This window comes from Odocoileus virginianus, chromosome 34, assembly GCF_023699985.2.
Source record: "Odocoileus virginianus isolate 20LAN1187 ecotype Illinois chromosome 34, Ovbor_1.2, whole genome shotgun sequence".
NCBI lineage: Eukaryota > Metazoa > Chordata > Mammalia > Artiodactyla > Cervidae > Odocoileus > Odocoileus virginianus.
The window spans coordinates 17,268,092-17,281,447 of record NC_069707.1 but is presented as its reverse complement, the minus strand read 5'-3'; the positions used below and the strand labels follow the sequence as shown (position 1 = coordinate 17,281,447).

Below are 13,356 nucleotides of genomic sequence, written 5' to 3'. Positions count from 1 at the left end.
AAGACTTTGGAGAGAAACACCCACAAGGAGAGTGACCCATCCTGTTCATTGCTGTCTCTTTATCACTTCATGTGGGACCGGGTGCATAATCAGCGCTGAAGAGTTTTTGTTGGAGTGTGTTTACGCAGACACACTCTGTGTGTCTGTCTGCCTGTGGGTACAGTGAGTCTCTGATAAGAGGCATTTATGGTCTAGTTGAGGGAATAACTAGACCCTGAGCTTCCCTGGCGGCTCAGATAGTAAAGCGTCTGCCTGCAATGTAGGAGACCCGGGTTCGATCCCTGCATCAGGAAGATCCCCTGAAGAAGGAAATGGCAATCCATTCCAGTACTCTTGCCTGGAAAATTCCATGGACGGAGGAACCTGGTGGGTTCCAGGGGGGTCGCAAAGAGTCGGACTTGACTGAGTGACTTCATTTTCTTTGAGGGAATAAAATAAAGTGAGCAGAAGAGTGTGTATCTGCTAAGTCACTTCAGTCATGTCCGACTCTTTGTGACCCCATGGACTGTAGCTCACCAGGCTCTTCTGTCCCTGGGATTCTCCAGGCAAGAATACTGGAATGGGTTGCCATGCCCTCCTTCAGAAGATCTTCCTGTCCCAGGGATTGAACCTTCGTCTCTTTGCTTCCTGCATTGGCAGGCAGGTTTTTTCTTACCACTAGCGCCACCTGGGAAGCCCCAAGCCAAAGAGTACCTCCATATAAGGACCCTCAGGCATAGTGTTTAAGACAGAGCTGGGCAGGGAAGGTTTAAGGAAAGATGGGTTTGTAGCTGGAGCTGAAGGATGAGTAGGGTTTGGGTGGACAGGAAACAGCAGGACATTCTAGGTAGTCATGAGCGAAAGTGAAACACTAGGAAAGCATCTGCTCAGGGACAGTGGACCCAGCACCCAGTCTCTAAGAAAAGGGTTTATGATCTGACCAGTTGGTTCAATGGGCCTCTCCTTCAGAAATGTGACCTTTATCCTGTCTGCACTGTGTTTCCACATTTGGGGAAAGATTTTGGAACATAGACGTGACACAGAGTACAAAGCCCTGTGCTTCTGAAATTGATGTGGGCATACAGATCAGCTGGGGATCTTGGTAAAATGCAGGTTTTGATGCAGGAGATGGGAAGTGGGGCCCAAGACTGCCTTTTCTAACCACCTTCCAGGTGATTCTAATCCTCGTGATGTTGTTCAGTCGTGTCTGACTCTGCGATCCCACAGACTGCAGCATGCCAGGCTTCCCTGTCCTTCAGTATCTCCTGGAGCTTTCTCAAACTCAAGTCCATTGAGTTGGTGATGCCATCTAACCATCTCATCCTCTGTTACCCGCTCCTTCTCCTGCCCTCAATCTTTCCCAGCATCAGGGTTTTTTTCCAATGAGTCAGCTCTCTGCATCAGTTGGCCAAAGGATTGGAGCTTCAGCTTCAGCATCAGTCCTTCCAGTGACTATTCAGCATTGATTTCCTCTAGTATTGACCAAGGAGACTGGTTTGATCTCCTCACTCATGATGCATGAAGCACTTTAAATACCAAAGACAAAACATTAGGATTTCAAGGTTTATTGGACAGTAGTGTTTGAGTGGGCATGACACTGCTCCATCCTGGGGTTTCAGAGTCAGAAAGAAACTTGAAGACAATCAAATGGTCTGTTTACCTTTTGTTGCCATTGGAAAAACCAAATAAAATAAAACTGAGATCTAAAGTGGGAGCCAGATTGGAACATAATTCTACCAGCTCAAAGTCAGCATCTCCCACTCTGCCATGCATTGTGGTCCAGGTCTGTGGGGGGGACAGCAAAGAAGCTGGCGTGTATGAGAGCAGATGCGTTGGCTGGGAGAAGGGAGAAGCAGCGTCTCCTAATGTTATGGCAGTGAGAAAACTCCCACGAAAACAGGGAGGTGTGAAACCTGGTAGAATCAACACATGCCGCATTGATGGGCTGGAATGGAGGAGTCAGACAAGGGGAGGATACCTGGCCAGCAGGGACATGCCATTACTTCGGGCTTCCTGTTAAGTGATGGATGCCACATGTGTCTTTTTTAAAAAAATTAATTAAATTATTTATTTGGCTGTGCTAGGGCTTAGTTGTGACATGTAGGATCTTTAGTTAAGGCATGTGGGATCTAGTTCCCTGACCAGGAATTGAACCCAGGCCTCCTGCATTGAACGTGTGGAGTCTTAGCCACTGGACCACCAGGAAAGCCCCCATCGACCACCAGCAGCACCTTTGCCCGGCAATTCAGAGCTTTGTTCCTGCCGTTCCCGAGGTGGAGGAGGAGAACTTGGCGCTAATCGGGGCTGGTGGGCTCCTGATGTTCTTCCTCCCTGCTTTTGGAACAAGCAGATGGGTTTATCCCTCTTGCTTTCTCAGCTGTGAAGTTCCTTTGGCTTCTAGCACTGCCGGCATCAAGGAAGGGAGAGGTGCGGATTTCCACAAAAACGTGAAAGCTAGGTTGGTGTGGGAGTGAGGGCCGGGTACTTGCTTTCCAGGCCCTATTCTGCCTTGAGTGGATTTTGACGTCACATTGCACAGCGAGTGTAGCGCTTCAGAGTGAAAACCCAGCCATGGAAGGTCAGAACTTTAAGTTTCTTATTTGACCTCAACTGATGTGACTGCTTCCCTGGATGGCTCAGACGGTAAAGCGACTACGTGTAATGCGGGAGACCTGGGTTCAATCCCTGGGTTGGGAAGATCCCCTGGAGGAGGAAATGGCAACCCACTCCAGTAGCCTGGTAGGCTGTAGTTCATGGGGTCAGAAAGAGTCGGACACAACTGAGCAACTTCACTGGTTGGTTCACTGGTGTGACCGCAGGGTGTGTTGGTGTGAGTATGTATGTTGTGTGTGTGTGAGTGTGTGTGCACATGCCCAAGCAGGTGGAAACACATACATGCTCTCATGTTTTGGTTTTAGGAAACCACTTATTTCATCTTGAAACATTTTTCTTTTTTTGCTTTTGTGTTTGACATGGGCTTCCCAGGTGGTGCTAGTGGTAAAGAACCCACCTGCCAATGCTGGAGACAAAGGGATGCAGGTTTGATCCCTGAGTCGGGAAGATCCCCTGGAGGAGAGCATGGCAACCCACTCCAGTATTCTTGCCTGGAGAGTCCCACGGACAGAGGAGCCTGGCAGGCTATGGTCTATAGTGTTGCAGAGTCAGACATGACTAAAGCGACTTAGCATGCATGCACATACATGTTAGACATAATAAACATTCAGGGAATGGTTTCCAGAAATTGTCCAATATAACAAGAAATGAATATGAGGTTTTTTGCCCCAGTAATTTTTTTGTCATCTAGTTCCTTTCTTAAAAAAAAACTATATAGCACTATGCTTTGGTTTCTTTCAGTCAAACTATGAATATGAGATTATTTCTAAAATCATCATGGACCTTTATTGTTAAACATAAGCTGCTTGCATAGCTTTATGACATTAGTTATTAAAAGTTTTTAAACTTCAAGAAAGTGTTTTAAACAGGGCATGGCCTAATTTAAGAAATTAAGTTTTGATATCTCTTAAGAAGTTTTTAATTGTTGAGATAAAACTAAAGTTATTATTATCAGATTTAATTTTTTAGAATAGTTATTATGCTTAAAAATATAAAAGTATTATGTGCTTTCACACTTAATACAGAGGCCTTTGCAGGAATAATCATTGGTGTTTTCACCAATTCAGAAATATAGAAGCCACTGCAGAAATAATCAATCATTGGTGTTTAAGAATCCTTCTAATGAATGCCCTGGCAGTTTAGTGGTTAGAATTCCACACTTTCACTACTGAGTCTGTCACTGTTTTCATTTTGCCCCAGTCTATTTGCCATGACGTGATGGGACCAGATGCCGCTATCTTCATTTTTTGAATGTTGAGTTTTAAATCAGCTTTTTCACTCTCCTCTCTCACCTTCATCAAGAGGCTCGTTAGTTCCTCTTCTCTTTGTGCCATTAGGGTGGTGTCATTCCCCTCATTCAGTTTAGTTCAGTCGCTCAGTCATACCTGACTCTTTGTGACCCCATGGACTGCAGCATGCTAGGCTTCCCTGTTCATCACCAACTCCTGAAGCTTGCTCAAACTCATGTCCATCGAGTCAGCAATCCCATCCAACCATCTCATCCTCTGTCATCCCCTTCTCCTGCCTTCTATCTTTCCCAGCATTAGGGTCTTTTCCAATGATTCAGTTCTTTGCATCAGATGGCCGAAGGATTGAAGCTTCAGCTTCAGCATCAGTTCTTTCAGTGAATATTCAGGACTGATTTCCTTTAGGATTGACTGGTTTGATCTCCTTGACGTGCAAGGGACTCTCAAGAGTCTTCTCCAACACTGCGGCTCAAAAGCATCAATGCTTCGGCGCTTGGCTTTCTTTATGGTCCAACTCTCTCATCCACACATGACTGCTGGAAAAACCGTAGCTTATTTCCCTCATTACTCTGGCTGAATTAGGAGTGGACAAGAGGGCAGCCTAACCTGAGAATGGGACAGGGAAGGAGGATGTCAAGGAGCCTTTCAATGTCCATTCTTTTTTTTTTTTAATAGTTCTTTTAATTTTTTAAAGTTGGAGTATAATTGATTCACAATGTCATGTTAGTTTCTAGTGTACCACAGAGTGATCCAGTTATATATGTGCGTGTGTGTTTATGTATTTGAAAAGAATATAGAATCTTCTCCATTATGGTTTCTCCCAGGATATTGAATATAGTTCCCTGTACTGTACAGTAGGACCTTTCTTTATGTATTTTATATATAATGGTGTGTATCTGTTAGTCCCAAGCTCCTAATTTATTCCTCCTTCCCTCCCTTTTACATAGCCTTAAATTTGCTTTCTGAGTCTGTTTCTGTTTTGTAAACAGGTCTATTTGTATCATTTTTATAGATTTCACATACAAGTGATATTATAAGGTATTTGACTTTCTCTACCTGACTTACTTCACTTAGAATGATAATCTCTAGGTCCATCCATGTATCTGCATATTCTCTGCCCACTTTGACCTGAATCCATCCTTCTTTATTATGTCAGCAGTACCCCTTATTGCTGCATATGTGTATGTTTACATGTGTGCATACAGCACCAGTCATGGTGCTCTTTCTGCCTGGCTCTTTCACACCTTTTCATTCCACATTGTGCAGTGGAAGAAATCTATTTCTTTTTTAGTGCTAAACAGAATAAAAAACTCTCTGGCACTTTTTCCCTCAAGTGTGTATGACACATTTCCAAGCCTGTCTCATGCTCCGCACAGGTGTTTTATCCAAATGTACATCAGTACCTGCTAGCTTTAACTCTTTATTGTGATGTTCTATTTCTTAGGCTCAATGGTGGGCCCACAAGGCTTGCATCATATTCACGAGTGCATGACAGAATGGTAGTCTTTTGCATGTTTGTCGTTAATATCATGTGACATCTATCAATATCATAATAGTAGAATTTTGCCAAATAGCCCATTCTGTTTTCTCACCAAGCATCATATAGGTCCTTAACTTAGTGGGTAATTTTACAAACTTCTCCTTACTTGTGTAGTATTTTTTACTTTAGGGTACATTTAGTCTAAGAAATCCCTCATTATAATGATGGTTGTCTCTCCTTGAGAGATGAAATTTATAATGTTTGCTCTGAATCACATTATTTGTGTCATGCTCTGTGGGTGGAAAAGCGCTAGAAACAATCACAGTGCGAGATCTCCTGTTCAACATATTCTGTTCCTGATGAAACAGATGTTCTGCATGGAAACTAACTGGGTCCATTATTTTAATGGGGTGAATTGTAATACATTATACATCAAACTTACACCCCCAACCAATTTCCTAAGTAGCTACAGCACAGTCAAATGTCTGTTATAATTGACAAACTAATACGTGAAAATGAATTGTTTTAGATTATTAGTTCCAGATCATCAAACATTTAATATGATTGTTAACAAGCATCAGCTTTATATGCAGGAATGGGTACGTTTTGCATAATAAACCATAAATATTGTGTTTATTATGTGGAGTAGCAAATGATGCACCAATAAATAAAATTTATTAGAAAAGTGCAGATAAAAATGTACAATAAAAGCAGGTGATTTCTTATCAGGGTCTGCATTATCTTGTAAGTAGAGACTTGGAGTATCAAGACAGTTAAGAACAGAGGCAGGAAGAGTTGAATCCATTACTTTGTGTTGATGGGTATGGATTTGGGTGCTAGAAGGACAATTTCAGAGAAAATTTCAGAGGAACTAATAGAGTTGTGTCATAAGTCTGAGGCTTCCATACCAACTCCTGAATGGGAAGACTTAGGATGAAAAAATTGCAAACTATACCTTTGCTTACTTCCTACAGTTGAAGTTTGTAAATTTCTCTATGCACTGATGCTAAAAGGTTCGATATCAGGGCATCAGATTGGTTTCTAAGCACCAAGAACCTCCAAAATACATGTCCCTTTTGTTGATTGCACTTGAGTCTGACATCATATCAATCAGACTTAAAATGTAACTCAAACATTTCCATACATTGCTTTACAGTAGAATATATATTTGATCATTATAAACAAAAGTGGTAATACAAACCAGGAGAATGTTAACCAGAGAGAAGTTCAGTGGGACTTCACACCACTCTGATATTTTCTCATAGCAAATGAGATCCTGGAACTGGAGTCGAGTGGGTTGCCAGTCCATTAAAACAGTTTTCTCCTGTGGTCTGCTTATCCACATCGCCCCATTCTCAGATGTAACCACTCCAACACTCATTTTATCTTCTATATTTGTACCAGATTCCTGTTACCTTGTTTACATTTATACTTTTGTTCAGTTACATTTCATTGCTGCATTTTAAAATATTGGTCTAGATTTGTAATTGTGTTAAAGATGAAATAGGCAAACTGAAAAAAAAAAAAGCAATTAGATGCAAGTGAGAATTTGTAGTTTGAGATGATCTTTGTCCATTTCCCGAATGTTAACTGATTAATGTTAACTAAGAAAACAGTCTTCATATAGTACCCATGTAGTCCTGAAGAAGGTAATGATCTTTTTTTTTTTTTTTGGTAGTGATCTTTAAGAACACAATAGGATTATCGGAAAACTTTCATAATTTGATATCTCAAGCTTGTATAATGTTGGTGATATTACTCCTTCCTCTAAAGCTGCCCATTTTCCTGTTTATGACTTACTGATCAGCCGGGGACTGATCTTGGACCATCCTGGTCTTGAACCACACTTTGGTGTGAACCTTTGCTTTAGCACGTATTTAGATTTAAAGCTTTTCTCTAGTTATGAAAAAATATCAGTGTGGTGCTCTGTTTGCTCATATAACTCATTTTTCGATAGTATGCCATAACACTTCTAATAATGTCATTATCCTGTTTATTTCAGTATATTTTTTAATCACAGGTAACTGGTGTATCTTTTTTTTTTTTCTTTCGGAGGGGTACAGTTTTTTTAAAACTGTAAAATGAGAGTATTATCCTCGGTAATTTTATCTCTAAAATCCTTTGAATCCCCTGCCTCTTCTTTATGACTTCATGACACAAATGGATCGTAGTAAATTCTGTGTCTTTGTGACGGCCTAGTCTCATCTGGGAAATCATTTTACCATTAACTCTCCATACTCTTCAGTTAGATTGTGCTTTTCTCTTCTGCAATAAAATTGTCAGCAGTGTCAAGCGATGTAATTTGGAAAACAGTTCACTTTTAAAAGGCTAGGGCTCTCATTTAAAAGAACAGTTTTTTTTTTTCAGAAAATCTGTTTATCTCCTCCCACTGTAACCTAGCATTTCCCAACTCTCCCCCATCTCTTCTTACACATTATTTGTCTTTTCTGGTGTGTGCCACGTTTGGAAGTCTCATTAAACTAGCATCTGTTCTGTTTTAGGAGAAACCCGAAGCCAGCCCCACGTCACTTCAGCTGCGGTCCCAGATCGAAGTAAGCACAGTGACTTTAATCATCTATTTTTGCTTCTGTCTGTTTTTAAAAGTGGTATTATGTAAAAATGAGATGAAGCCTGCTGTTCTGCCTGCACTGACCCTACGAATCTTCTCTCCTAGGAGTCGCTTGGCTTCTGTAGTGCGGTGTCAACACCAGAAGTGGAAAGAAAGTAAGTTTTCCTCCTTCTGTCCTGGAGCAGAATTTCTAAGGTGTCTTTTAGGTCCTTTCTGATGGAAATGGGGTAGGTGATTGTTTGCATACTGTGTATGTACTGTGGAACTTGAAGTTTATTTTCCTTGCGCGCGCGCACGTGTGTGTGTGTGTGTGTGTGTGTGTACATGTATGTAGGTGGATGAGTGTGTTCTGTAATTCAATTGGTGATGCCCAAGGCTTCTGCAAAGTGTTATTGATTTCACACTCCTTGTTGTAAGTGAACCTGAAATATTTGAAAGTGAGCGTGGAGAAAAGGAAGAGACAGCTAAGTCAACCAAAATGGTTTCCTTCTTTTACACTGGTTTTTGATACAGGATGGAAGTCATAAAGAAGCAAAGTACAAAAATATAATACATTCCAGAGTAAAACAATGATTACAGTAACCCTCTGCACCTTGCTTTGGAGTGTGTGGTGTGTGTGTGTGTGTGTGTGTGTGTGTGTGTTTTAGTTGGTCAGTTGTGTCTGACTCTTTGCGACCCCATGGACTATAGCCTGCCAGGCTCCTAGTTCATGAAATTCTCTAAGCAAGAATACTGGAGTGGGTGGCCATGCCCTGCTCCAGGGGATCTTCCTGACCCAGGGATCGAACCGGGGTCTCCTGCATTGCAGGCAGATTCTTTACCACGGAGCCACCTTAAAATAAGAATAAACACTTGTCACAGAAGATGGTAAATGCTCACTAACCTTTCCCGTTCAAGGTAGTCCTTTTGGCTTACTCGTCCTAACTTGGACCCTATAATCTTGACTCTCATGGAAGATAATTCTATGTTATAGTTTATATTTCCAGTATTTCTTTTAGGTCACTTAAGGGAAAAGAAAAAAAAGCAAAATTTTTTTTTCTTTCCCTTTTCTACTTTATTCCATCATAGTTATGCTAAAAGGTTCTATTTATGATCTCCTGAGGTAAAGAAATTTTGAAAAGTCCCCATCTTTAAACAGAGACTTCCTCTGGCATAGAGCCACTTAGACTGTTTGAGGCCAAGGGAGGCATAGAGGTGGTTTAGGCGTCAAAAGTATTTCTGGAATGAAGGGCACACGTTGGGCGAGTGTGTGTGCGCCTTGCACCACAGCCCTGCCTAATCCGTCCACGTGTGTGTGCGGCTGGCACGGACGCGGCTTCCAGAAGCGGAGGCCGCCCTGCCAAAGCTTCAGCCTCACTGAGCAGATTGGGTTTCAGGCCTGGGGGGTGCTGGGGGTGATGAGCAGAAGAAATCCCAGGCCATTGCCCCCTCAAGGTGGAGAGATAAGTGTGAATTTCCTTTGTCTGAGTCGCATGTCTTCTCCGGGGGACTTAGCAGTGTGGAGGCTGAAGTAGCCGAGAGATTTGAGTTGACCTCGATTTTGAAATCGGAGGTGTGGTGATGTTGAACTGAAGATGGGCAGAAGCTCTGCGTGAGAGGCTGTGGGCTCCTCCGACCTGGTTTGCTACCTCTGTGACGTGACTCAGGCTGAGAACTCAGGTGATCTTTCAGTCTCTGAACCTATCGGGGGACAAGAAATCTTTGCCTTTCCTCCTAAGAGGAAGTGACTCACCAAACTTATACTCATCTTAGTTAGGCTGGTGTTTCTGCTTCCCCTCAATTGTGGGTAGTCATTCTTTCCGTGTTTATGTGCTTCACTTAGTAAAATATGGCATGACTCTTGTGGTCCAGAGATAGACTAACAGCCTTCTGAGGTTAACAAATTTCTCTGTCTCTGTCTGTCTCTGTCTCTCTCTCTCTCTCTCTCTCTCACACACACACACACACAGGTGTTGACAACCCCCAGCCGCCCCATCTGGCATTTTGCTTCTGTTCTAGTAAATTGTTGTTGTTTAGTTGCTCAGTTGTGTCTGACTCTTTTGCAACCCTATGGACTGTGACCCTCAAGGGTCCTCTGTCCAGTGGGATTTCCCAGGCAAGAAAACTGGAGTGGGTTACCATTTCCTCCTCCAGAGGATCTTCCCGACCCAGGGATCGGACCTGCGTCTCCTGCGTTGGCAGGCAGGTTCTTTACCACTGAACCACCTGGGAAGCCCATGTTCTAGTAAATGGTTTCCTTAAATTTAGTTGTTTCTAAATAATTTGAAGGTTTCCGTACATCTTTTCCTCCATTTCCCTTTCAGTGGTTTTTGAAAACGATAATACTTTTTTAATTAAAAAAAAAAAAACTTTTGAAAAGAATTTTAATTTACAGAAAAGTTTCAAGAATTTTGTGATGAGCTCCCATGTGAGCTCATCCCATGAGCTCCCTTGTACTTTGACTGACCGATTTGTATGCTTCGGCTCTCTCTTCTGTACACTCCCGTGTGCTTGTAAATATTTTGGAATGCAAAATCCTGCTATTCTGCAAATGAAGACGCTTGCTGGTAACTTTGCAGGCCCTGGAAGATGACCTGGCAAACCAGTTGGTTGTCTGGTTAGTGACTACAAAGTATCTGCCAACCATAATACCCTTCTGAGTCAGCAGTGTTGTTTAATTGGCAGAAAGTTTCTTCTACTTTTTTATTCAAAAGGCAAGAGAACTCAGTAAACACAAGATCAACAGCAGCACCACCTTAGGAGCAGAGGCATAGGTGACACCAGGAAATGTGGGAGCTGAGGTGTTGGCGCTGGGGGCTTCTGCCTTCCAGAGCCACTGTCTCCTCCACACACAGTTGTCTCAGGAGCCTCAGCACTCCTGTCCTTCCTTCTCCCCCAGTGAAAACGTGTTCTAAGGAAGGGATCAGGCATTCATTATAATGCAAATCATCACTTCTCTCAGTGGTATTTTGCATTTAACAGCATTTAAAGTCTTCAAGTTACAGTACTGTAAAAAGACCCAGGAGGTGGGTTATCTGGGGAGACCAACAGTGAGAATTCTGATATACTTGGCAGGACAGCACCTGAGCACCCTGACAGGTCAAGCTCCTTGGACTCTGGTCTTTAGATATGTAGTGTTAGTCTCTTGGTCATGTCCGACTTTGTGATTCCATGGACTGTAGCCCACCATGCTCCTCTGGACATGGAATTCTCCAGGCAAGAATACTGCAGTGGGTAGCCATTCATTTCTTCAGGGTATCTTCCCGACCCAGGGACTGAACCTGGGTCTCCTGCATTGCAGGCGGAGTCTTTACCGTCTGAGATATGCAGGACCTGCCTGGTGAAAGGATGGATGGATGCATGGATGGGGTAGAGAGGTGGGGGGATGGAATATGGACCTGCTAGCTGCTACCCACCCACCCGCCCTCCCGCAGTCTGACAAAGTCCCCATTCATCCTTTTTTTTCTTACAGTCTTAGGCCCTCCGTATGCTTTCACTGAGAATATTCTAGAGAAGGCCATTGGAGCTCTCCTATTTATATCTATTTACATGGCCTATTTATTACACCAATCTTTGATTTGTGTTGACTGGTTGAAAAGGTGAATGCTTATTAAAGTCTCTTGTTACTCACCGGTTATTCTCAAGAATAACTGGAGAGAAAGAATTTTTGTTGGAAAATATCTTTTATAACTGTATCTGTATGGAATGGGTGCGGGCAAGAAATGTTTCCCTCCACAACCGTTCTGTAAAGGTGGAGCCATCAGTCACTGCAGAGCCCCCAGCCCCCACCCCGGGGACTTTGGTATGGAGGAAAAACTGGAGGCACTCTGTGCTTTGGATCTTGGCCCTGTTAAGATGCATACCTAAGGAATAATTTCAAATAGCACAGATTTCTGCATCTTCCCATACAGCAGTTCATTTAGTTCAGTCGCCCAGTCCTGTCTGACTCTGTGACCCCATGGACTGCAGCACGCCAGGCCTCCCTGTCCATCACCAACTCCCGGAGCTTACTCAAACTCATGTCCATCACGTTGGGGATGCCATCCAACCATCTCATCCTCTGTCGTCCCCTTTTGCCTTCAATCTTTCCCAGCCTCAGCATCTTTTCCATTGAGTCAGTTCTTCGCATCAGGTGGCCGAAGTGTTGGAGTTTCAGCCTTAACATCAGTCCTTCCAATGAATATTCAGAACTGTTTCCTTTAGGATTGACTGGTTTGGTCTCCTTGCAGTCCAAGGGACTCTCAAGAGTCTTCTCCAGTACCACAGTTCAAAAGCATCAGTTCTTCAGCGTTCAGCTTTCTTTATAGTCCAGCTCTCATATCCATACATGACTACTGGAAAAACCATATCTTTGACTAGACGGACCTTTGTTGGCAAAGTCATGTCTCTGCTTTTTAATATGCTGTTTAGGTTGGTCATAGCTTTTCTTCCAAGGAGAAAGCGTTTTTTAATTTCATGACTGCAGTCATCATCTACAGTGATTTTGGAGCCCCAAAAAATAAAGTCTGTTGTTTCCGTTGTTTCCCCATCTATTTGCCATGAAGTGATGGGACCAGATGCCATGATCTTAGTTTTCCGAATATTGGGTTTTAAGCAAACTTTTTCACTCTCCTCTTTTACTTTCATCAAGAAGTTCTTTAGTTCCTCTTCACTTTCTGCCATAAGGGTGGGTGTCATCTGCATATCTGAGGTTATTTATATTTTTCCCACAATCTTGATTCCAGCTTGTGCTTCATCCATCCCTGAATTTCTCATGATATACTCTGCATATAAGTTAAACAAGCAGAGTGACAATATACTGCCTTGACATACTCCTTTTCCTATTTGGAACCAGTCTGTTATTCCGTGTCCAGTTCTAACTGTCCTGACCTGCATACAGATTTCTCAGGAGGTCTGGTATTCCCATCTCTTTAAGAATTTTCCACAGTTTGTTGAAAGTCGTGAAAACAATTAATATATATGGGTGGGTTTTTTTTGGTGATTAGTAGTAATCTTTTGATGTTCAGTCTTTTGATCTTTTCCCCCTCTGTGGAGAAAGAAAAATCCCTCTTTATCCTGGTTCCTCCCTGGTCTCCTAGGATCAGGCCTCAGAGCTCTCTGAGCAGCTGTCCCCTGAGCTATATAGTCTTCAGTGAGATCTTCAAATTGAACTTAACTTGCAACTTTTAGGTTGTGCATGTTTCTTTCAGTCAACAGAGTTTAGTTAGAGATAACAGAAAAACCTGACAAGTAGTATTGTTAACTAAGGGAAGTTTCACTAGATACACTCATGTTCATGGGCAGGTCCAGGACTGGCACTGCAGCTCAAGCAAGCCTTCATGAACTCAGACGGTCCTTCTTCCCTCCACCCCACCCCCAACCCCACCCCCCCACCCCCGCCCCCTGCCTTTTCCCTCCCTCCCTCCTTCCTTCCTTCCTCCATTTTAAAGTGCTGCTGCATTTTCCAGGAGGGAAGGAGAGGCAGGGCAAAGGGGAGAAGTTAAAAGGTG

At 42.9% G+C, this 13,356-nt stretch overlaps 1 protein-coding gene across 2 annotated transcripts in view; it reads left to right on the top strand.

Annotated features, from left to right (window-relative positions):
* The window catches only part of SASH1 (SAM and SH3 domain containing 1), a 188,049-nt gene that overhangs the window by 78,326 nt on the left and 96,367 nt on the right, over nt 1–13,356 (top strand). For both annotated transcript variants that reach the window (XM_020878136.2, XM_020878138.2), the window contains exons 3-4: nt 7,821–7,871; nt 7,994–8,043. In XM_020878136.2, the coding sequence (XP_020733795.2) occupies nt 7,821–7,871; nt 7,994–8,043 (101 nt within the window). The remainder of the gene's footprint in view (nt 1–7,820; nt 7,872–7,993; nt 8,044–13,356) is intronic.